We start from the raw sequence: 23,610 nt of genomic DNA, 5'->3' as shown, positions 1-23,610 counted from the left end.
GACTCCTAAATTCAAAAGTCATAGGGGCAGAATTAGGCCCTTCAGCCCATTGAGTCGACTCCACCATTCAATCATGGCTGATCCATCTTTTCCACTCAACCCCATTCTCCTGCCTACTCCCCATAATCCTCAACACCCTTACTAATCAAGAATCCACCTTCAAAAATATCCAATAACGGCCTCCACAGCCGTCTGGGGCCATGAATTCCACAAATTCACCTCCCTCTGACGAAAGAAATTCCTCCTCATCACCTTTCTAAAGGTACCCGTCATTTTAAGGCTATGCCCTCAGGTCCTAGACTCTTATGGAAACATCCACTCCACATCTATGCCTTTCACCATTCGGGAACTTTCAACAAGGTCTTTCCCCCCCGCTTTGTAAACGTGACTCGTTGGGCCAAATGCTGCTCCTATGACTTCTGAACTTAAGCACCAAACCGATGACTTCTAAACTTAGCACCAAACATTCACACAAATGCACAAGCGGGAAGAATCATTTGTATATTTTACACTCCAAGAGCCAGTTGCGGTCCCTTCAACTGACAACAGTATAGACTCTTACCCTTTAAGCACCAAAAGAACAGATAATGCTGAAGGAACTCAGTAGCCGAGCATCCCTGGAGAACATGCTCTCCAGAGATTCTGCTTGAACTTGCTGAGTTACTCCAGCACTTTGCGTCCTTTTGTGTACGCCAGCATCTGCAGCTCATTGTTTCTACCTTTCGCACAGTGACTGCCCCTTCAACAGATAGCAATGCAGACTCTGGCCCTTTAAGGTCTGCCCTTTGGAGGGAAATAAACAGGGTCTAACCCTGCACAAAACTGCCTCCTTGCGAGGCACAATGCGTAGGTCTGTCTCCTTATCAGTTATGAGCACAAGGGCTGGCTCTTTGGAGGGCCAGAAGCCCAGGGACTGTCCCTTTAAGAGCCGGACCCTCCCCCACTCTGCAGCCTTAACCGCCCTGAAATCCCAGGGAAAAAAAGAGAGGAATCCTCACAAACCGCTGGCTGCAGATTTCTTCGCAGATTGCAATAAAACTCCCGATCTCTTTTCTTTGCAAAATGTAATGCACGTTGTGCGAGGAAATAAAATGTCCGTGCGATGCTGAAGGGACGCGGCTACCCGGCCCGGATCTGCCCGGCTCCGCTCGGCTCCTCCAGGGCTTCAGACAAAGAGACACTCGCCTCACCGACAGCGAGCTGGCTGGTCCAGGGCCCGCCCCCTCGCCTCTCTCATTGGCTGCGGGGACAATCGCCGGCCTTCGCGCCCTCCCATTGGCCGGATCCCGCGTCAATCTCCGCGCCGCTCAGCGTCAGGCGACGTGCCTCACGCTGCAGGCCAGCGTCATGCACGGCGCCCGGGTCACGCACGCAAGCCGAGCCGAACTCGGCCATCGGGCAAATGAGGCGTCCCCTTCGACGGGTTCACACGCGGCAATGTTACGACGACCAGAGGTGCAGGTGCCGGATTTCTTTCATTTCGCATTCCCCCGCGGTGGATGGAAACGGCGCCCGAAAACCCGGTGCTTGGAGGACGAGTAATGGCGGAGCCGCAACCCGGCTTGCCCCGCGGGCGTGAAACCGCCCTATGCGGCCCGTTTATTTATCGCCCCCTCCCGCCAATGGCCCCTCCCCTCACAATCAATCCACGGGAAATCACTAGCTAACTTACTTAGAGAGACGACGACGAGGAGGATCGCGCCCCGCGCGGCGGAAGGTGGCCTTGCCCACGGTTCTGGCGACCGCTGCGCACGCGCGTAAACGAGGATATCAGGCGCATGCTCAGTAGAGATGCCGAGCGGCTGCGAAATGGAGGTCAGTGGACGCGTGTCTGCAGCAGGTAGGCGGCGGGTCGCTGAGCGGCTCGCGTCGTGCAACTAATGAACTGCGGCTGCGATTCCAGAGCGAAGTCGGGTGTTGTGTGTGTCAGTGGGCACGGCAAGCGACAGTTGTTTTCCCTCAAAAACCCGGCGCTGTAAGGTTGCCAAGGAAACCGGCCACCATCTTCTTTGGAATTCAGGGGAGAGGTACGAGCTGCGCAAGCGCAGCCGCAGCCGCTGGTGGCGGCGACTCTTCGGCCGGGTGCGCGTGCGCAATCCCTTACTGATGCTACAACCTTTTGTCACCTTATAATAAAAGCATTAAATGTTGCAAACATCCTGCGCGTGGGGGTTAATAGCAAAGAGTTAATGTCGCAAATTAAAGACCCTCAATGGGATTATTCCATTTGTTCTTGTCTTCATAGATGCTGCCTGACCTGTTGAGTGTTTTCAATATTTTATGTTTTCCAGAATTGCTGCCTGAGCTGCTGAGTTATTCCAACATTTGGAGTTATACAGTGTGGAAACAGGCCCTTCGGCCCAACTTGCCCATACCAGCCACATGTTCCAACTACACTAGTGGAAAGAACTGCAGATGCTGGTTTAAATTGAAGGTAAACACAATGCTGGAGTAACTAGGGCAGCTTTGGTAGAGAGAAGAAATGTGTGATGTTTCAGGTTGAGACCCTTCAGACTGATGTCAGGGGAGTGGGTGGGACAGATATAGAATGTAGTTGGAGACAGTAAGACTGGTGGGAGAAGGGGGAGGGGATGGAGAGAGAGGGAAAGCAAGGGCTGTTTGAAGTTGGAGAAGTCAATGTTCATACAGCTGGGGTGTAAGTTACTCAAGTAAAATATGATGTGCTGTTCCTCCAATTTGCACTGGGTCTCATTCTGACAATAGGGGATGCCCAGGACAGAAAGGTCAGGTTGGGAATGGGAGGGGGAGTTAAAGTGCTGAACAACTGAGTAGGTTAAGGCAGACTGAGTGGAGGTGTCCAGTGAAATGATCACCTAATCTACTTTGATGGAATCATACATTTGTTACACACTGCCCAGCCAGACCCAAGTTCTAGTTAGTCTTGATCACTTCTTGATATGATTTTTATTTTTACCTCCACAGCACTTTGCATTGTTGTTTGAATGGTCAGATTCTGTAAGGGGAGCAAGTGTTCATACCCCACATCATAATAATAATATATTCCTTTATTTGTCCCACACTGGGGAAATTTACAGTGTTACAGCAGCAAAGTAGAGAACAAGAGATCATTCATTTATAAATAAAAGATACATAAATTGTCATCAGTTTCTGTGTGTTCTTTGCTGTTATTGTTGACTCGTCTGTTGGGAGCAGTGCTGGTTGTGCAGTCTCACAGCAGCGGGAAGGAAGGACCTATATCTCGCCTTCATGCACTTGCGGTGAAGGAGTCTGTCACTGAAGGAGCTACTCAGTGCAGTGACAGTGTCCTGCATGGAGTGGGAGTCTTTGTCCAGCAGCAACGTTACCTTTGCCATCATCCTCTTCTCTCACTGAGTCGAGGGGGCAACCCAGGACAGAGCTGGCCTTCCTGACCGGCTTGTCAAGTCTCTTTCCTGAGATGCTGTTGCTCCAGCAGAACACTCCATTGAAAATGGCTGATGCAACCACTGTGTTGTAGAAGGTCCTTAGGAGTGCCCCCTGCACTACAAAGGACCTGTCTCCTTAGCAGATAGTCTGCTCTGGCCCTTTCTGTATAGCGCATTGGTGTTTTTGGTCCAGAACCCTTCTTTAGATTGATGAAGATGACTGATGATTGAATCAGTCTGAAGAAGGGTCCTGACTGAGATGTCACCTATCTATGTTCTCCAGACATGCTGACTGGCCAGCTGAGTTACTCCAGCACCTTATGTCATTTTTTTGGAAACCAGCATCGGCAAATCCTTGTTTCTTCAAGCTCAACTACATTGCTGTGGTCTGAGACACTGGTCACATGAGGTGACTGTGGTGCCATGTCATTCCAAAAGAGTGTGAGTGAACATTCTAGCAGGTTCAGTCACTGAGATTAGTTTTTTGTTTCAGTTATATTGAATTGCTGGAATTTTAAATGCCCTGCCTTGCTTCCTGCGGGTGAGTGCTGGGTGGTTCAGCCAAAGGTCAAGAAGGAAGCAAAAGTCTGAAGAAGGGTCTCAATCTGAAACATCACCTATTCCTTATACCCAGAGATGCAGCCTGACCGACTGAGTTTCTCCAGCATTCTGTGTTAATCTTCCCTGTGGAACATCACTGGTCACAGACCTCCAGTTAGAATAACACTCTTGTCTATCATCTTTCTTCTATTTATAAGCTGGTTCTAAATCCATGCTACCAAGTCTGCATGGATCCTGTGCATCTTGGTCTTCTGGATTAACTTACCACGAGGGACTTTATCAAAAGCCTTTCTAACATTCACATAGACAACATCCACAGCTTTACCTGCTTCTGTCACCTTCGTCATGTCCTGTGGACAAAGCCGTGCTGGCTGTCTCTAACTGTCCCATTCTTTTCCAAATTTGTATAAATTATTTTCTGAAGAATCGTCTCTCAGCACTGGCACTGATGTGAGACTTGCCAGCTTATAGTTTTCTGGACTATGTCCACTACCCTTGAGTTTCAGTTTAATTTATTGTCATGTGTACTGAGGTACAGTGAAAAGGTTTTGTTGCGTGCTAACCAGTCAGCGGAAAGACAATACACGATTACAATTGAGCCATCCAGACAAATGATAAAGGGAATAACGTTTGGTATAAGTTGAAGGCAGCAAAGTCTGATTAAAGATAGTCCGAGGATCTCCAATGAGGTAGCTGTTGTTCCAGATTGCTCTCTAGTTGTTGGTTGGATGGTTCAGTTGCCTGATAACAGCTGGAAAGAAACTGTTCCCCAATCTGGAGGTGTATATTTTCACACTTCTATACTTTCTGCCAGATGGGAGAGGGTATGGCCAGGGTGTGACTCGTCCTTGATAATGCTGGTGGCCTTGCTGAGGCAGCGTGTGGTATAAATAGTCAATGGAAGGAAGGTTGGTTTGTGTAACGGTCTGGACTGAATCCACAATTCTCTACAATTTTTTGCCGTTGCCTAACCATGCTGTGGTTGCAATGGAACTGTTTCCTAACCTTGCTGTGATGCATCCCGATCAAATGCTTTCTATGGTGCATCTGGGAAGTTGGTGAGAGTTGTTGGTGACATGCTGAACTTCCTAAGCCTTCTAAGGAAGTAGAGTCATTGGTATTCTTAAACAAAAGAATAACACTGGCTGCTCTCCACTCTGGTATCTCGCCTGTGACTGTAGAGGATGCAATGATCTTCGCCAAGACCCTTGCAATCTCCTCTCTTGCCTCTCAATAAGCTGGAAGTGTTCCAGTCGGGCCCATGCAATTTATCCACCATAATGCTTTGCTTTGATCTTAACCCAAAGAAGTAATGAAATTTGATTGCTCAAAGGTAACAAATTCCAGAATCTGACTTTTCAACAGAAGCCTTGTATCCATCTCATTATCACACCTTTCCCAGCCAACTATGGGACATTATGGGCTCTGCCTTTCCTGAGGCCATCTGTTGCCGGCCCTGATTTGTTCTGGCCTTTTCTCACCTCCAGTTTATTCCGACTTCCCCTTCTACTTTCAGTCTGAAGAAGGATTCTGACCTGGAACGTCACCTACTGTTTCTCCAGAGATGCTGCCTGACCCACTGAGTTACTCCAGCATGTCCATACCTGTTGACACTAGTTCTCATTATTCCACTTTCACATCTACTCCCTACACATTAAGGTCAATTGTACAGAGGCCAATTTACCTACAAACTCGCCCATCTTTGGGAGAGGCCCTGAAAGACCAATTGTTAGCCACGGATGGTGTGATTCCCATGAAGGATACATTGTTGCAAACTGGAACTGGTTAACTGACTTAGGGGAGGGGAGTGAGGGAAGTATATGTAGAAGCTACTTAAAATTTGAGAATTCCACATTCATCCGGCTGGGTTGTAACTCAGGTTGGCAACTGCCCGTATTAGCCAGGACATCCCATATTTTGGGCTAAATTGGTTTGTCCCGTACGGGACCGCCCTTCTCCCGTATTAGGCCCAGGGTCGCTGTAGGCCCAAACGCTAAGTCCGGACAGTGTATTAGGAAAAAAACTGCCGATGCTGGTTAAAATAGACAATAGGTGCAGGAGTAGGCCATTCAGCCCTTCGAGCCAGCACCGCCATTCAATGTGATCATGGCTGATCATTCACAATCAGTACCCTGTTCTGTGTCTAAATCTGTGTCTATCTTCTGGATAGTCAAGGTCTGGAGTCCCGGGTGCCGCCCAATGGAGGTTGGGTAGCAACCCGCCTCCCGGCCCAGGCAGCCGCCATTGGTGGAGCGGGAGCATGTGGCCACTGGCTGGGTGAGGTCATGTGTGGGGCGGTGACGTCACCTTGTCCCTTGTTTGGGAGTCAGATAGTTGGCACCTCTAGTTGTAACCTACGCATGCAAAATACGAGGTGGTGTTCCTCCAATTTGCATGTGGCCTCACTCTGGCATTGGAGGAGGCCCGGAACACAAAGGTCAGTGTGGGAATGGGAAGGGAAGTTAAAGTGGTTAGCAAACGCCAGACCCAGTAAGCCTTGGTCTGAGCACAAGTGTTCAGTGAAACTGGCGCAGAGTTTGCGCTTTGTCTCACTGATGTACCGTAGCCCACATCGGGGGCACTGATCAAGTTGTTCATCTTTTTCATATAGAGTCATAGTGTGGAAACAAGCCCTATGGCCCAACTTGCCTGTGCCAACCAACCTGCCCCATCTACACTAGTCCTGCCTGCCTGTGTTTGGCCCATATCCTTCCAAACCAAACCTAAATCTGTGTCTACCTTCTGGACAGTCAAGGTCTGGAGGCCCGGGCGCCGTCCAATGGAACCAATTAACCTACAACCCCACATGTTTTTGGAATGTGGAAAAAAACTGGAGCACCATGCAGTCATGGGGAGAACATACAAACGCCATACAGACAGCACCTGTAGTCAGGATCGAACCCGGGCCTCTGGTGCTGTAAGGTAGCAACTCTATCGCTGCTCTGCTGCTTGCAACTGTTCTAATTCTCCATTCAATTTTGGATTCTTTTATTTCTTTGCAAAATATGACTTTGCCTTGTCAAGGAATTGATTGCACAGGTTTAGGAAGATATAGATCTTGGAAATACTTCACGGGAATTATAATGAAGGTTTATGCCGAGTCACATTGAGATTTCTAGCAAGATGTTGAAGGAGCCAGTGGATGTAGTGTACCTGGACTTTCAGAAAGCCTTTGATAAGGTCCCACATGGGAGATTAGTTGGCAAAATTAGAGCACATGGTATCGGGGGTAGGATACTGACATGGATAGAAAATTGGTTGGCAGACAGGAAATAAAGAGTAGGGATTAATGGGTCCCTTTCAGAATGGCAGGTAGTGACTAGCGGGGTACCGCAAGGCAATAGCTGGGACTGCAGCTATTTACGATATACATTAACTTGGATGAAGGGAATAAAAGTAACATTAGCAAATTTGCAGATGATGCAAAGCTGGGTGGCAGTGTGAACTGAGGATGATGCTATGAGGATGCAGGGTGAATTGGACAGGTTGTGTGAGTGGGCAGATGCAGTTTAATGTGGATAAATGTGAGGTTATCCACTTCGTTGGCAAGATCAGAAACACAGATTATTATCTGAACGGTGTCAAGTTAGGAAAAGGGGAAGTACAATGAGATCTGGGTGTCCTAGTTCATCAGTCACTGAAAGTAAACATGCAGGTACAGCAGGCAGTGAAGAAAGCTAATGGCATATTGGCCTTCATAACAAGAAGAGTTGAGTCTAGGAGCAAAGAGGTCCTTCTGCAGTCGTACAGGGCCCTAGTGAGACCACATCTGGAGTATTGTGTGCAGTTTTGGTCTCCAAATTTAAGGAAGAACATTCTTGCTATTGAGAGTGCAGTGTAGGTTCACAAGGTTAATTCCCGGGATGGCGGGACTGTCGTATGTTGAAAGACTGGAGCGACTGGGCTTGTACACACTGGAATTTAGAGGATGAGAGGGGATCTTATTGAAACATATAAGATTATTAAGGGATTGGACATGCTAGAGGCAGGAAACATGTTCCTGATGTTGGGGGAGTCCAGAACCAGGGGCCACAGTTTAAGAATAAGGGATAGGGCATTTAGAACGGAGATGAGGAAAAACTTTTTCACTCAGTTGTGAATCTGTGGAATTCTCTGCGTCAGAAGGCAGTGGAGGCCAATTCTCTGGATGCTTTCAAGAGAGAGTTGGATGGAGCTCTTAAAGAAAGCAGAGCAAGGAATATGGGGAGAAGGCAGGAACGAGGCACTGGTTGTGGATGATCACAGTGAATGGTGGTGCTGGCTCGAAGGGCTGAATGGCCTACTCCTGCACCTCAGCAGAGGCCTTACCTTTGTTCCCCTCCGCCCCCACATCAACGAGTTCCGCGCCCGCCATGACGTGGAGCTCTTCTGCCTCCACCTCCGAGCCTTTTTCCATGGGAAGGTGTCCTCACCCCCTACTGATGACCCCTTCTCCCGTCACCAATGGACCCCCTCCTCTTGGACCCCCCCCGTTTGGCCAACTGCCCTCACTAGAACTTTTTATCTCCAACTGCCGGTGTGACATTAACCGCCTCAAATTCTCCACTCCCCTGACTAACTCTAACCTCTCCCCTCCTGAACGTGCAGCCCTCCACTCACTCCGCAACAACCCAGACTTAATCATCAAACCCGCTGACAAGGGAGGTGCTGTGGTAGTCTGGCATGCTGACCTCTACCGGACCGAGGCCAGACGACAACTCTCAGACACCTCTTCCTACCTATCCCTGGACCATGACCCCACCGATAAACACCAGACCTTTATCATCAGCACCATCACGGACCTCACCATCTCCGGCGATCTACCCCCCAATGCTTCCAAACTCATTGTTCCCCAGCCCCGCACGGCCCGATTCTACCTCCTACCCAAAATCCATAAACAGAACTGTCCCGGCAGACCCATCGTCTCTGCCTGCTCATGCCCCACCGAACGTATCTCCACCTACCTCGACTCCATCCTATCCCCCCTGGTTAAATCCCTCCCCAAGACACCTCACACGCTCTCCATCTCCTCGATAACTTCAGGTTCCCAGGCCCCCACTCCCTCATCTTTACCATGGATGTCCAGTCACCCTCCTACCCGTGACCTAGCTGTCTCACTAGTCTGTTCATCTAAATTGGACTGCTTCCAACCCGTCACTCTATCCTCCCTTGCAAAGCTTGTCTCCGCTATGAAACCTGCAACCTGCCCCCTTGATCCTGCCCCCACTGCCATTCTGAAGGATGTCATTGCAATAGCCGGTCCCAGCATCCTCTCTATTATCAACAGTTCTCTGGCCACTGGCACTGTTCCAACCAGTTTCAAGCACGCGGTGGTCCAGCCCCTACTGAAAAAACCTAACCTAGACCCCACCGTGCCTAGCAACTACAGACCCATTTCCAAACTGCCATTCCTGTCAAAAGTCCTTGAAAAGGCAATTCTAAACCAATTAGTGCCCTACCTGCACCAATACACCATCCTGGAAAGTTTCCAGTCAGGTTTCAGAGCCCACCACAGCACAGAGTCTGCCTTGTTGAAGGTACACATCGACCTGCTTCTCGCCATCGACACCGGCGACTGTGCAATCCTGCTCCTTCTCGACCTCAGCGCAGCGTTCGATACAGTGGACCACACCATCCTTATTGACCGTCTCCGGTACGCGGTTGCATTGATGGCACTGCCCTGAGCTGGTTCGCTTCGTACCTCAAAGATAGGAGTTTCGCCATCAACATAGGCAGTTATTCCTCTGCTCCAGCTAGCCTCTCCTGCGGAGTTCCACAAGGCTCCATCCTAGGCCCCATTCTCTTCTCTCTATACATGCTCCCCCTTGGCCAAATCATTCAAAGGCACGGCATTTCTTTCCACTGCTATGCCGATGACACTCGGCTTTACCTCCCCCTGAAACCCAACAACCAGTCAAATTTAAACAGCCTCTTACACTGCCTTGAGGACATAAAATGTTGGATGGCACAGAACTTCCTCCAATTAAATGAGAGCAAGTCTGAGGTCATCCTATTCGGCCCCCCCGACTCCATCAAATCGATAACAGGCAATCTTGGAAGTCTATCCTGCCTAGTCAAACCGCATGTCAAAAACCTCGGCATGATATTTGACTCTGCATTAAAATTTGATAAGCAAGTCAACGCTGTGGTAAAAGCCAGCTTCTTCCAACTTCGAACCATAGCTAAAATCAAACCTTGCCTCCAATTCGAAGACACAGAAAAAATCATTCACGCTTTCATTTCCTCCCGCCTAGACTACTGCAACTCCCTATACACTGGGATCAGCCAATCTTCCCTGTCCCACCTGCAACTGGTCCAAAACGCCGCAGCGAGACTCCTGAAGGGTACCCGTAAAAGGGACCACATTACCCCGATTCTGGCCTCTCTCCACTGGCTCCCTGTACGGTACAGAATCAACTTCAAGCTCCTCCTATTCACGTATAAAGCCCTAAATGGACATTCCCCGCCCTACATCAAAAATCTTCTAACCCCCCTCTCTAACTCCAGGTCCCTCAGGTCGGCCGACTTGGGGCTACTCACTATCCCGCGGTCTAGGCTTAAGCTCAGGGGTGACCGCGCTTTTGCGGTTGCAGCTCCTAGACTGTGGAACAGCATCCCTCTCCCCATCAGAACTGCCCCCTCCATCGACTCCTTTAAGTCCAGGCTCAAAACCTATTTCTACTCCCTAGCGTTTGAGGCTCATTGAGGAGGCGCTGTGAACTGTTTGCGTGCTACTGTATGTTTCATTTTTTTCCTTAGTACCTAATCAGATGTACAGCACTTTGGTCAACGTGGGTTGTTTTTAAATGTGCTATACAAATAAAATTGACTTGACTTGACTCTACACTTCCATCCCCCACAAGGATGGTCTCGAAGCCCTCCGTTTCTTCCTCGACCGTAGAACCAGCCAATCCCCATCGACCAACACTCTCCTCCGCCTAGCAGTGCTGGTTCTTACCCTCAACAACTTCTCCTTTGACTCCTCCCACTTCCTCCAAACCAGAGGTGTAGCTATGGGCACTCGCATGGGCCCTAGCTACGTCTGCCTCTTTGTCGGGTACGTCGAACAATCCCTGTTCCGGGCGTACACCGGCCCCATCCCCGAACTCTACCTCCGCTACATCGATGACTGCATTGGTGCTACTGCGGACCTTTCACCGTCCGGCGCGGCGCTCCAATATCGGGAGCCCCGACCGCCCCGACGTGGCAAGTTCAACAGCCTAACCGTGGGAGAAGACGGCAGGGAAGAGAAAAGACATTCTGGCCTTCCATCACAGTGAGAAGGGACTGGAGGAGACTCACTGTGATGGATGTTTCTTTTGTTTGGTGTTAGTGTATGATTGTATGTGTTATTGCATTTTTATTGATTATTCTTATTGGTCTTAGTGTTTCAACTGCGGGTAATGTTTCATTTCACTACACAGGATCAGTTCCTGTGGATTGGAGGATAGCAAATGTTATCCCACTTTTTAAGAAAGGAGGGAGAGAGAAAACGGGTAATTATAGACCAGTTAGTCTGACATCAGTGGTGGGGAAAATGCTGGAGTCAATTATAAAAGACGAAATTGCTGAGCATTTGGATAGCAGTAACAGGATCGTTCCGAGTCAGCATGGATTTACGAAGGGGAAATCATGCTTGACAAATCTACTGGAATTTTTTGAGGATGTAACTAGGAAAATTGACAAGGGAGAGTCAGTGGATGTGGTGTACCTCGACTTTCAGAAAGCCTTCGACAAGGTCCCACATAGGAGATTAGTGGGCAAAATTAGGGCACTTGGTATTGGGGGTAGGGTACTGACATGGATAGAAAATTGGTTAACAGACAGAAAGCAAAGAGTGGGGATAAATGGGTCCCTTTCGGAATGGCAGGCAGTGACCAGTGGGGTACCGCAAGGTTCGGTGCTGGGACCCCAGCTATTTACGATATACATTAATGACTTAGACGAAGGGATTAAAAGTACCATTAGCAAATTTGCAGATGATACTAAGTTGGGGGGTAGTGTGAATTGTGAGGAAGATGCAATAAGGCTGCAGGGTGACCTGGACAGGTTGTGTGAGTGGGCGGATACATGGCAGATGCAGTTTAATGTAGATAAGTGTGAGGTTATTCACTTTGGAAGTAAGAATAGAAAGGCAGATTATTATCTGAATGGTGTCAAGTTAGGAGGAGGGGGAGTTCAACGAGATCTGGGTGTCCTAGTGCATCAGTCAATGAAAGGAAGCATGCAGGTTCAGCAGGCAGTGAAGAAAGCCAATGGAATGTTGGCCTTCGTAACAAGAGGAGTTGAGTATAGGAGCAAAGAGGTCCTTCTACAGTTGTACCGGGCCCTGGTGAGACCGCACCTGGAGTACTGTGTGCAGTTTTGGTCTCCAAATTTGAGGAAGGATATTCTTGCTATGGAGGGCGTGCAGCGTAGGTTCACTAGATTAATTCCCGGAATGGCGGGACTGTCGTATGTTGAAAGGCTGGAGCGATTGGGCTTGTATACACTGGAATTTAGAAGGATGAGGGGGGATCTTATTGAAACATATAAGATAATTAGGGGATTGGACACATTAGAGGCAGATAACATGTTCCCAATGTTGGGGGAGTCCAGAACAAGGGGCCACAGTTTGAGAATAAGGGGTAGGCCATTTAGAACGGAGATGAGGAAGAACTTTTTCAGTCAGAGGGTGGTGAAGGTGTGGAATTCTCTGCCTCAGAAGGCAGTGGAGGCCAGTTCGTTGGATGCTTTCAAGAGAGAGCTGGATAGAGCTCTTAAGGATAGCGGAGTGAGGGGGTATGGGGAGAAGGCAGGAACGGGGTACTGATTGATAGTGATCAGCCATGATCGCATTGAATGGCGGTGCTGGCTCGAAGGGCTGAATGGCCTACTCCTGCACCTATTGTCTATTGTCTATTGTCTATTTATGTGTATGTGACAAATAAACGACTATTGACCTCTTGTACCCATGCAGAACTCACTAACTTCATACACTTCACCTCCAATTTCCATCCTGCCCTTAAATATACCTGGATTATCTCTGACATCTCCCTCCCGTTTCTGGACCTCACCATCTCCATCACAGGAGACAGACTACTGACGGACATTTACTATAAAGCCACTGACTCGCACAGCTATCTAGACTACACTTCTTCCCACCCGGTCCCCTGCAAAAAGTCTATCCCCTACTCCCAATTCCTCCGTATACGCCGCATCTGCGCCCGGGATGAGGTGTTTCACACTAGGGCTTCAGAAATGTCCTCGTTCTTCAGGAAACGGGGCTTCCCCTCCTGCATTATAGATGAGGCTCTCACTAGGGTCTCTTCTACATCCCGCAGCTCCGCTCTTGCTCCCCCCACTCGCAACAAGGACAGAATCCCCCTCATTCTCACCTTCCGCCCCACCAGCCAGCGGATCCAACAAATCATCCACCAACATTTCCGTCACCTACAACGGGACCCCACCACTGGCCGTATCTTCCCATCCCCTCCCCTCTCTGTGTTCCGCAGAGACTGTTCCCTCCGTAACTCCCTGGTCCACTCGTCCCTTCTTACCCAAACCACCCAACCCCGGGCACTTTCCCCTGCAACCGCACGAGATGCAACACCTGTCCCTTTACTTTCCCCCTCAACTCCATCCAAGGACCCAAACAGTCTTTCCAGGTGAGACAAAGGTTCACCTGCACCTCCTCCAACCTCATCTATTGCATCCGCTGCTCTGGATGTCAACTTATTTACATCGGCGAAACCAAGCGCAGGCTCGGCGATCGCTTCGCTGACCACCTGCGCTCGGTCCGCATTAACCAAACTGATCTCCCGGTGGCCGAGCACTTCAACTCCCCCTCCAATTCCCAGTCTGACCTTTCTGTCATGGGCCTCCTCCAGTGCCATTGTGAGGCCCACCGGAAATTGGAGGAACAGCACCTCATATTTCGCCTGGGCAGTTTGCAGCCCAGTGGTATGAACATCGACTTCTCCAACTTTAGATAGTTCCTCTGTCCCTCTCTGTCCCTCCCGTCCCCTCCTCCTTCCCAGATCTCCCTCTATCTTCCTGTCTCCACCAATAACCTTCCTTTGTCCCGCCCCCCTGACATCAGTCTGAAGAAGGGTCTTGACCCGAAACGTCACCCATTCCTTCTCTCCCGAGCAGCTGCCTGACCTGCTGAGTTACTCCAGCATTTTGAGAATAAATACCTTCGATTTGTACCGGCATCTGCAGTTATCTTCTTATACTGCTCCTGCACCTATTGTCTATTGTCTAATGAAACAAACGCAGAGGTGTAGAGGCAGAATTCTAGAGTTTAGGGCCTTAGCAGCTGAAGAAACAGCCATTGAGACTTGTTTGAGGATGATGAGTACGGCTAGCCATTGCACACTAGCTCCCTCTAGGGTTGGCTGGTGGCAGGTGGCATCAGCGAGATGGTGTTTCGGTGCTGAATATCCATCTATATACTAAAACTCTCGTTTGTTTGTTCCTGAACTACAGCCAAAACGGTATACGATAGTGCAACAATTTTATGCTCACCTTACTCACCGTTGTCCCTCTGGTACTAATGGAAGTTGTTTCATTGAAATCGGTGTTATATTTTTTAAGTTATTCACATTTTAAACTTTAAATCTATCTCCGAGGGAGAGTGGGGGGGAGGGGCAATGGGGGAAGGGGAGTGGCGTAAGGGAGGAGGAGAGGGTGCTGCACCAATGGGCCCAACGGGTCCACTTGGTCTAGTAACCTTTATAAAGGAGATGACAAAGAATTTATTTCGTCAGAGGGTGGGGAATCTGTGGAATTCCTTGTCACAGATGGCTGTGGGGGCCGTCTATGGATATTTTCTAAGGCGGACAGATTCTTATTACAATACGATACAACTTTATTCTTCCCCGGAGGGAAATTGGTCACAACACACAAAGTACACGAAAACTTGAAATTAAAATTAAATTAAAAGTTAAATAAAAAACAAAAAGACAAGCGGCTGTTGGCTGGCTGCCAAGTGCACAGCGCCTTAACCAGAACAAACGAAGGCGGGCTTATCCCTGTGGCAGAGGAAAACAAGAGTGCCCCCTCGCACAGACCGGGTCTCCTTTGTTCTCTCACTGTCCCTCGCGGCAGTCCCCCCAGGCCGGGTCCCCATTGTCTTCCCCCGCTCCCTCCACCCCCCCCCCCCCCCAAATGCTCATCAACCGCTGATTGCGGGACGATCGCGAGGCCCCGGCGCGAACTAGGCTCCTGTTACCGTCAAGGCTCCTGCTGCCACCGAGGCCCTACCGCCGCTTATGTCAAGGCTACTGCTGCCGCTGCCGCTCCTTCGGCCCAGACAGGCCTCGCCGCCTGACTTCTCACCAGTCCCCTGTGAGGCCATGTAAGGGGTTCTGGGGAGAAGGCAGAATAGTGTTAATAGGGAAAGATACATAAGCCATGTTTGAATGGCCTAATTCTGCTCCTATTACACATGAACAGCAAGTCATCCAGGGATGCCGCCTGGCGAGATGGGTGCAAGATCAGCTGTGGAGATAAAGAGGGCAGAGGGTGAAGGGGGAAGAAGGTGGGGGGAGGGGTTATGGGGGAGAAAGGGAAGGGGGGTTGTTTTGGAGAGGATTGCTTAAGTTTGAGTTAAAAACCTGTTTTCTTAGTTCTCGATTTGCAGCTGGTAGAGCTGAACTCTCGGCAGGCCCACTGGAACTCAAGTTATTAGAGGCCAAGACAGTGAACAGGAAGAGCCTATTTACCTTGGCAGATCAGGGATTGTAGTCATTGCTGAAGGAATTGGAGGGATAGAATTCCCTGTATTCTAGCAGACTTTTCTTCCCTTCATCTCTTCACAAATTCCTTATGATCAAATCTGTGTCAAACAGTGACATCCTTCCAGCTTGAAAAGATCCAATTTATTCTGTCTTATTATGTGTTCAACTGCACTGTCTTCCAATTTCCTGCCTTGCTAGCACTTTGCACAGGGAGTAATCGTGACATTATAACCCTAGAGATCCTGACTTTCAGCTAGTTAGTTTAGTTTATTGTCATGTGTACCGAGGTACAGTGAAAAGCTTTTATTGCGTGCTAACGTCAGCGGAAAGACAATACATGATTACAATCGAGCCATTAACAGTGTGTAGATACATAATAAAGGAATAAGGTTTAGTGCAAGGTAAAGTCAGTAAAGTCGATCAAAGATAGTCCGTGTAATATAAGAAAATAACTGCAGATGCTGGTACAAATCGAAGGTATTTATTCACAAAATGCTGGAGTAACTCAGCAGGTCAGGCAGCATCTCAGGAGAGAAGGAATGGGTGACGTTTCGGGTCGAGACCCTTCTTCAGACTGATGTCAGGGGGCGGGACAAAGGAAGGATATAGGTGGAGACAGGAAGATAGAGGGAGATCTGGGAAGGAGGAGGGGAAGAGAGGGACAGAGGAACTATCTAAAGTTGGAGAAGTCGATGTTCATACCACTGGGCTGCAAGCTGCCCAAGCGAAATATGAGGTGCTGTTCCTCCAATTTCCAGTGGGCCTCACTATGGCACTGGAGGAGGCCCATGACAGAAAGGTCAGACTGGGAGGGGGAGTTGAAGTGCTCGGCCATCGGGAGATCAGTTTGGTCAATGCGGACCGTGCGCAGGTGTTGAGCGAAGCGATCGCCGAGCCTGCGCTTGGTTTCGCCGATGTAAATAAGTTAACATCTAGAGCAGCGGATGCAATAGATGAGGTTGGAGGAGGATTGATAGTTCGTGGGTCATCAATGAGGTTCTACCTACTCTTTGCAGGACCTTGTGTGGGTGTGTCTCTCTCGGTCTCTCTGGGAGGCATCGAAACCGTGGCACCTCGATAAAGGCCTTGGGCTCAGTTGCACCTTTCAACCTGAACCCATAGCTCACATATCGACCATAAATCCATCTTCAATGTGTTTTTTGGACCCCAAGGATATCATTTTTCTCGTTTAAAATATATTTTTAAGCAATTGACTTTCAGGACTCTTCAAATCCTCACTCAACGCATTACTGCCAGTTGAAGTACATTTAATTACAGTTATCAGTGCAACCTATCCAGGCTCAAAGGTTCAACAAACAAGTAGAAATACAACCATATAATCATATTTAGTGAAACATATCGTGCAGGACTAACTCAGCAGGTCAGGCAGCATCTCTGGAGGGAATGTATAGGCAATGTTCCAGGTCAGGATCCTTCTTCAGACCTAATATGCACATGGATATGCAGGGATTGGAAGGATAAGAATCACGCATAGGCAGAGATTACTTCAATTTAGCATTGTGTGCGGCAGACATTGTTGGCCGAAAGGCCTGTCCCTGTGCTCACCGTTCGATGTTTAAAATATGTTATCTCCATCGATTAGCAATATCTTTAAAACTGTGAAGGAATTTAAGTCTCCGCAGTTGAACTTAACTCCTAACCTTCTGATTCAGAGGCAGGGAATCAACCAACTAAATCACAGATGATTAACGAAACTTCAGGCAGCACAGTTGTAGAGCTTGTAGATTTGCTGCCTCTCAGCTCCAGAGACCTGGGTTCGATGCTGACCTCGGCTACTGACTGCATGTGGAGTTTGCACGGTCTCCCTTTGACAGCATGGGTTTACCTCCAGGTTTCCTCCCACAACTCAAGACTTGTGGGTTTGTAGGTTAATAAGTCTATGTAAATTCCCCCTTGTGTGGATGAGAAAGTTGAATCACATAAACCTAATGTGAATGGGTGATTGATTTGGTGTGGGCCGAAGGGTCTACCTCCATGCTGTATCTCTAAATGAAATTAAAGTTAACTTTCAGAGACATACAGTGTGGAAATAGGACCTTTTCCCCAATTTGCCCATGCCAACCAAGATTCCCCATTTATGCCAGTCCCACCTGCTCGTGGTCAACATCCAAAACATCGCCTTACCACGTTCACCAGAGATGCTGCCTCACCCGCTGAGTTACTCCAGCACTTTGTGTCCTTTTGTGCATTAACTAGCATCTGCAGTTCCTCATTTTACCATTTTAATCATTTTATAAATTCCTTTGACAGGGTGTGAAAAATGGGGAGGTTTGCCTGTGGGAACACAACAGCTCTGCAGTGCCCCTCAGTTCAACAGCAGCTAAACCTCATCGAGCTTTGGATGTGGAAAGAGAGGTGCTTTCCCGTTCAATCTCTGCGCAAGAATCCCGAGCCGCAGTGTGATCAGCGTGGCATTGGGACTTGTGGAGGTGGGAGTGAATGATCCAGGCAGCTTAAAGACCTTGCAGAGCCAGAGGGGAGATGCCAGCGTTCACACGGGGTGAAACCACAGCCGTACCGCACATCAGTGAAGTTCTGGTGAAGTAACCCACTGATGAACCCATGTGGCTTTCTTCAGTCATTGAGGTTTGCAAAGAAAAACAATTACAGTAATCCTTGTAATTACGGACCTCTTTATAACAGATTTTGATTATAGCGGACTGTCTTTAAGAGCACAGGTTGCCAGTTACACCGCCGAGGCTATTGAAACAGCGAGACATTGACAAGCAATCACTTTCATCGACGGTCAACTATATTAAACAATGTAACAAACAGTCTTTGGTATTATTAGCTTGCAGTAACAACAATATGTTTTTTAGCTGTTAAAAATAACTTTGTATTTGAAAACAACTCATTGTTGCATGGAGTGACCACTATGATTGGAGCGAAATCCATACTTGGTTATAGCGGACAATCGACAACCACAGACACCATTCCCCCCCCCAAGTCCATTATAACCAGTGTTTACTGTATTAATTGCAATTGGAAACTTGTGCATCATGCTGGGGAGTAACTTTACCTGCTTGGTGTCTGGACGTGGTTCTCTGATTTATGCTTCTGTTGTCTTCACGTAGATGAAATCACCTCAACGTATTGTCTGGATAAATGATAAGCTGTCCAGTAATCTAACAGCGCATTCACACTGGAGAGGGGCCAGACATCTGCTCCCACAATAAGAAGTTCGGTATCTCGACTGCGCATGCCCAGGTCATAGGTCATTCGCGATAAGCATTCTCGCCGGCTGAGCTGATGCATGCATACAGACTTGCGTTTCATACATATTTTCCAGTTTTGCTTCTTCGAGGTAAAATACTGATTCCAAAACTATTAACGAGGTGTATTTATGGTTCATTTGTATAAAATGACAATGATTTTGTTGGTTTTATTGTTTAATGCTTCAGTGAGTGAGCGAGATCGTGACGATAAATAACAAGCATTTTTTATTAATTTTGTTTTGGAGGGGGGAAAATGAAATTAAATGTATGAGTTCTATAACTATCAATAGACTTCTGAATGAGTTCTGCATGTACATGTGCAAGTAAAGTTGTGTAGTACAAAACTTAGTCACGAGTCTCCTGACTAATCATGTTTCTTCTGATTCCCATAACATTGGATAATTGTAATCAGTATTTGACATTCTAATTTTCTGTTATAATCTTGTGATTGTATAAATTAGTCCCATATACTTGCACCATTTCTTTTGCATTGTAACTTGTGCCGGTATGTAATGAACATGCTTACAGGACCCTATTTGAATTAACATATGATTAACTTTATTTTTGTTTTATATGTTACTGGGCAAAACCATGCATATTTGTGCAATTCTGGGCTGTGGGAGTAGCACATATTACCTGAATAAGTGGATGCAGAATGTGTGTGACAGCCGCAACCCACCTCCCTTCAAACTCTAGGAAAAGAAACTGCAGATGCTGGTTTAAATCGAAGGTAGGCACAAAATGCTGGAGTAACTCAGCGGGTCACGCAGCATCTCAGGAGAGAAGGAATGGGTGATGTTTTGGGTCAAGACCCTTCTTCAGAAGTCTGAAGAGAGATACCGAACTCAATTATTGTCCTGCTCTCTCTGTGGGAAGGGATTCCCTCAGTCATCCAACCAGTGGGTTCATAACCAGAGACCAGTGGGTTCACACCGGGGAGAGGCCCTTCATTTCCTCGGACTGTGGGGAGGGGTTCACGAGATTCTCTAACCTGCTGAGACACAAGACGGTCCACACCGGCAAGAGGCCACGCACCTGTTCCGAGTGTGGGAAGGGATTCACTCGGTTGTCCAACCTGCTGAGGCACCTAGAGATCTCTTGCTGAGGATAAAGTTATAATATATTTCTTGCATGGGACGTTGAAACATTGCAACTGTTGAGATGCCAGTGAGTGCCCAAGTCATTACATGTTTTGGGTTCTGCCGGTTATATTGATCACGTCCGGATTGGAGCCAAGTTGTTGGACAAAGCAGGTATTTCAGCTGTTGGTATCACAATCCCTGTAACTGGGAAAGAACTTCATATTCTGGATCTATTTAAAATAAACGTTCATTTTCCACAGTACATCTGAAGCCTTGTATGTTTCTGAGAAGTGTTTCCGTGAATGTTTCAGTGTTTATTCCCATCACCATTCTCTTAACGTCTTGCCCTATTTGGACATTTTTATTTAGTTTAGAGATGCAGGTATCATGGGTTATAGAGAGAAGGCAGGAGAATGGCATGATCAGCCATGATTGAATGGCGGAGTAGATTTGATGGGCCGAATGGCCTAATTTTGCTCCGATAACTTATGAATTTACAAAGATGGAAACAGGCCCTTAGGCCCACTGAGTCCATGCCAGCCATTGATCATCTATCCACGTCTCCAAATCTGAATGATTTGCCTCTTGATCATTAACTGAGCTGCTCTTTAAATTCCTCTTCACAGTTCACCTTCCTGTCTACGTTGTCACTGCTCTTTGAGAGACGGTTTCCCCCCTTTAATTTGCATGAGACGCTGCAGACAGAAGGATGGGATGAGAACTGTTTGTTGCTTCTCACCTGGCAATTCAAATCACTGGGACACGGTAGGGGAAGTAGTTAATCGTTTAATTAATTATTTCCAGCTGCTTTCCAATATTAATTGACAGAACAAATTGGTTTCCCAAGGGCTGGGAAACACACACCAGAGGAGCCGTAAACAACCGGGTGCGCTGATACAGTGATGGGGTCCGTTTTCATACTATTTAACTCTATAGAAGGATTCCTTCATTCAGAAGTATTGATGAGAGAGAACGCCTGCATCAACTTTCCCTGCGCCGAGAGAACAATTTCGACGTCTCCAGATAAAAAGGTAGTGTAGGAAAATAACTGCAGATGCTGGTACAAATCGAATGTATTTATTCACAAAATGCTGGAGTAACTCAGCAGGTCAGGCAGCAACTCGGGAGAGAAGGAATAGACAATAGGTGCAGGAGTAGGCCATTCAGCCCTTCGAGCCAGCACCGCCATTCAATGCGATCACGGCTGATCACTCTCAATCAGTACCCCGTTCCTGCCTTCTCCCCATACCCCCTCACTCCGCTATCCTTAAGTGATGTTTCGGGTCGAGACCCTTCTTCAGACTGGTATATGTTAAACGCACTCGGGTGAAGGAGGAAGCGTTTAAAACGTTAAATAGGTCAAAGAGAGAGGGGGTGGGTGTGTTGCTCTGTCAAGGTCAGGACCAAAGATGGTCAGGCTCCCCTGCAGCTATGGGGGGCGGGGAACCACACTCCAGTGCGCACGCGCCGCCCTCGGGAGTCACATAGCACTGCGCACGCGCTGTCCTTCCTCCCCGGGACACAACGCACAGCGTATGCGTCATGCCGCGGCAGCGACACACAAGCACTCTCCATCACGCATGCGCCACCCTTAGTTGGAGGCGCGCATGCGTCCTCGCCGGGGGCCCCCACATATGGCGCATGCGCCGCTACCGGCAGACGTGCTAACCAACCTTCATCCCGCCCCGCACCGGCACTGGATCCACGGCCGCCGATCAGCGGAGCCCCCGGGACCGGCCGCCGGGACCGTCCCAGAGCCGCTCCCGCAGTGTCTCCGGAGCTCTCCTCCGACTTCCCCTCGCAGCCGCGGCTACCCCTCGGATTGGGCCCCGCTCCTGCCTCGGCGTTGATTAAACCCGCACCCCGGCGCTCAGCTACGGGACTTTCAGCCGCTGTGAGACCTGAGGAAGGAGTTTCCTGTTTTACCCTCCCGTCCATCCATCCTCCCGCAGTGATGAACCCCTTTCACTGTCCCGACTGCGGGAAAAGCTTCAAGCTGCCTAGTGACCTGCAGAGGCACCAGCGGGTTCACACCATGGAGAGACCGTTCACCTGCTCCGTGTGCGGGAAGCGATACACCCACTTATCCCACTTGCTGATCCATCAACGGGTTCACACCGGGGAGAGGCCGTTCATCTGCCTGGAATGTGGGAAAGGATTCACTCGCTCGTCCACCCTGGTGACGCACCGGCGGGTTCACACCGGGGAGAGGCCTTTCATCTGCCCCGAGTGCGGTAAGAGTTTCATTCGATCGTCCAACCTGGTAATACACCGGCGAATTCACACCGGAGAGCGGCCGTTCATCTGCACCCAGTGTGGGAAAGGATTCACTCAGTCATCTGACTTGGTGATACACCAGCGAGTACACAGTGGGGAGAAACCGTTCATCTGCTCCGACTGTGGCAAGGGATTCATCCGGACGTCTGCCCTGGTGATTCACCAGCGTCTTCATTCGGGAGAGAAACCGTTCATCTGCTCCCAGTGTGGGAAGGGGTTCATTAGGTCATCAGACCTCGTGACGCATCAGCGAATTCACACCGGGGAGAAACCTTTCACTTGCCCCGTGTGCAGAAAGGGTTTCATTCAATCCTCTGACCTGCGAAGACACCAGCGAATCCACACCGTGGAGAGGCCATACATTTGCCCCCAGTGTGGGGAAGGTTATATTTACTCATCCAACCTGGTGACGGAGCAACAGCAAGTTCACGCCGAGGAGAACCCATTCACCGGAGCAGACTGTGGGGAGGGGATTCACTCAGTCATCCAACCTCTTGACACATGAGCGGATTCACAGTGGGGTGAGGCCTTTCAGCTGCTCCGAGTGTGGGAAGCGATTTGGTTGGTCGAGTTCACACCAGCTCTTAGTGTAGGGAGGGATTCACTCGGTCATCACGCCCGCTGAAATGCCCGTAAATCTACTGCAGGGAGAAGCTATGCACCTGCTCCAAGTGTGGTGTGTGATTTACTTGGTTATCCAAGCTGCTGAAATCCCAGCGAATATGCCGCATGTGAAATAGTTGAATATCACAGCCACTGTGACACCAAAAGATGTTGGTTTCTGCAGTTGGTAAGAATCAGGTTAGAATTCTAGTTAGCGTTAGTGCCATAAGACAAAGAGGCAGAACTAGGCCATTTGGCCCATCAAATCTGCTCCACCAATCGATTATGGCTTATTCAATTTTCCCTCCCTACCCCATTCTCCTGCCTTCTCCCCGTAACCTTTAACGCACATATCAAGAACCTATCAATCTTTGCTTTAATGAAAACCCCAATGGCTTGGCCGCCACAGCAACCTGTAGCATTGAATTCCACAGACTCACCACCTTGTGGCTAAAGAAATTCCTCCTTATCTCCATTCTCAAGATATGTCGTTTTATTCTGAGGCTCTGCCCTCTGGTCCTAGACTCTCCCACTATGGGAAACATCCTCTACGCATCCACTCTATCTAGGCCTTTCATTATTTGGTGGGTTTCAATGTGATTTCCCCTCTCATCCTTCTAAGGCATGTGGGGTTTGTTACTGGAATGTTAATAATTACTGTAACTGGCTGGAATTTAATATTCTGCACCGATGCTAATAAACATTTTTTTGTTAAACGGACAATCTCTAGTAGTCAATTGTCTGCAATCCACAGTAGAAAATG

The 23,610-nt window shown here is 48.6% G+C and overlaps 1 protein-coding gene and 1 long non-coding RNA gene across 4 annotated transcripts in view; both read left to right on the top strand.

Annotated features, from left to right (window-relative positions):
* Positions 1 to 23,610, top strand: part of LOC144601464 (uncharacterized) — a 97,747-nt gene that overhangs the window by 36,671 nt on the left and 37,466 nt on the right. The window contains 2 exon segments of the mRNA XM_078413611.1: positions 21,563 to 22,707; positions 22,709 to 22,833. Coding sequence (XP_078269737.1) covers positions 21,563 to 22,707; positions 22,709 to 22,833 — 1,270 coding nt within the window.
* LOC144601158 (uncharacterized) lies at positions 1,352 to 20,218 on the top strand. Of its 3 annotated transcripts, none has more exons than XR_013548252.1 (3): positions 1,352 to 1,815; positions 2,292 to 2,434; positions 17,921 to 20,218. It is a non-coding gene; the product is annotated as an uncharacterized LOC144601158 (long non-coding RNA). The 3 variants fall into 3 exon arrangements; XR_013548251.1 differs by having other exon boundaries at positions 1,352 to 1,840; XR_013548253.1 differs by lacking the exon at positions 1,352 to 1,815 and adding an exon at positions 1,852 to 2,027.

Source organism: Rhinoraja longicauda, chromosome 16 (genome assembly GCF_053455715.1).
Source record: "Rhinoraja longicauda isolate Sanriku21f chromosome 16, sRhiLon1.1, whole genome shotgun sequence".
NCBI lineage: Eukaryota > Metazoa > Chordata > Chondrichthyes > Rajiformes > Arhynchobatidae > Rhinoraja > Rhinoraja longicauda.
Note: the sequence above shows the minus strand (reverse complement) of the source record. Positions and strands in the feature narration are given on the sequence as shown.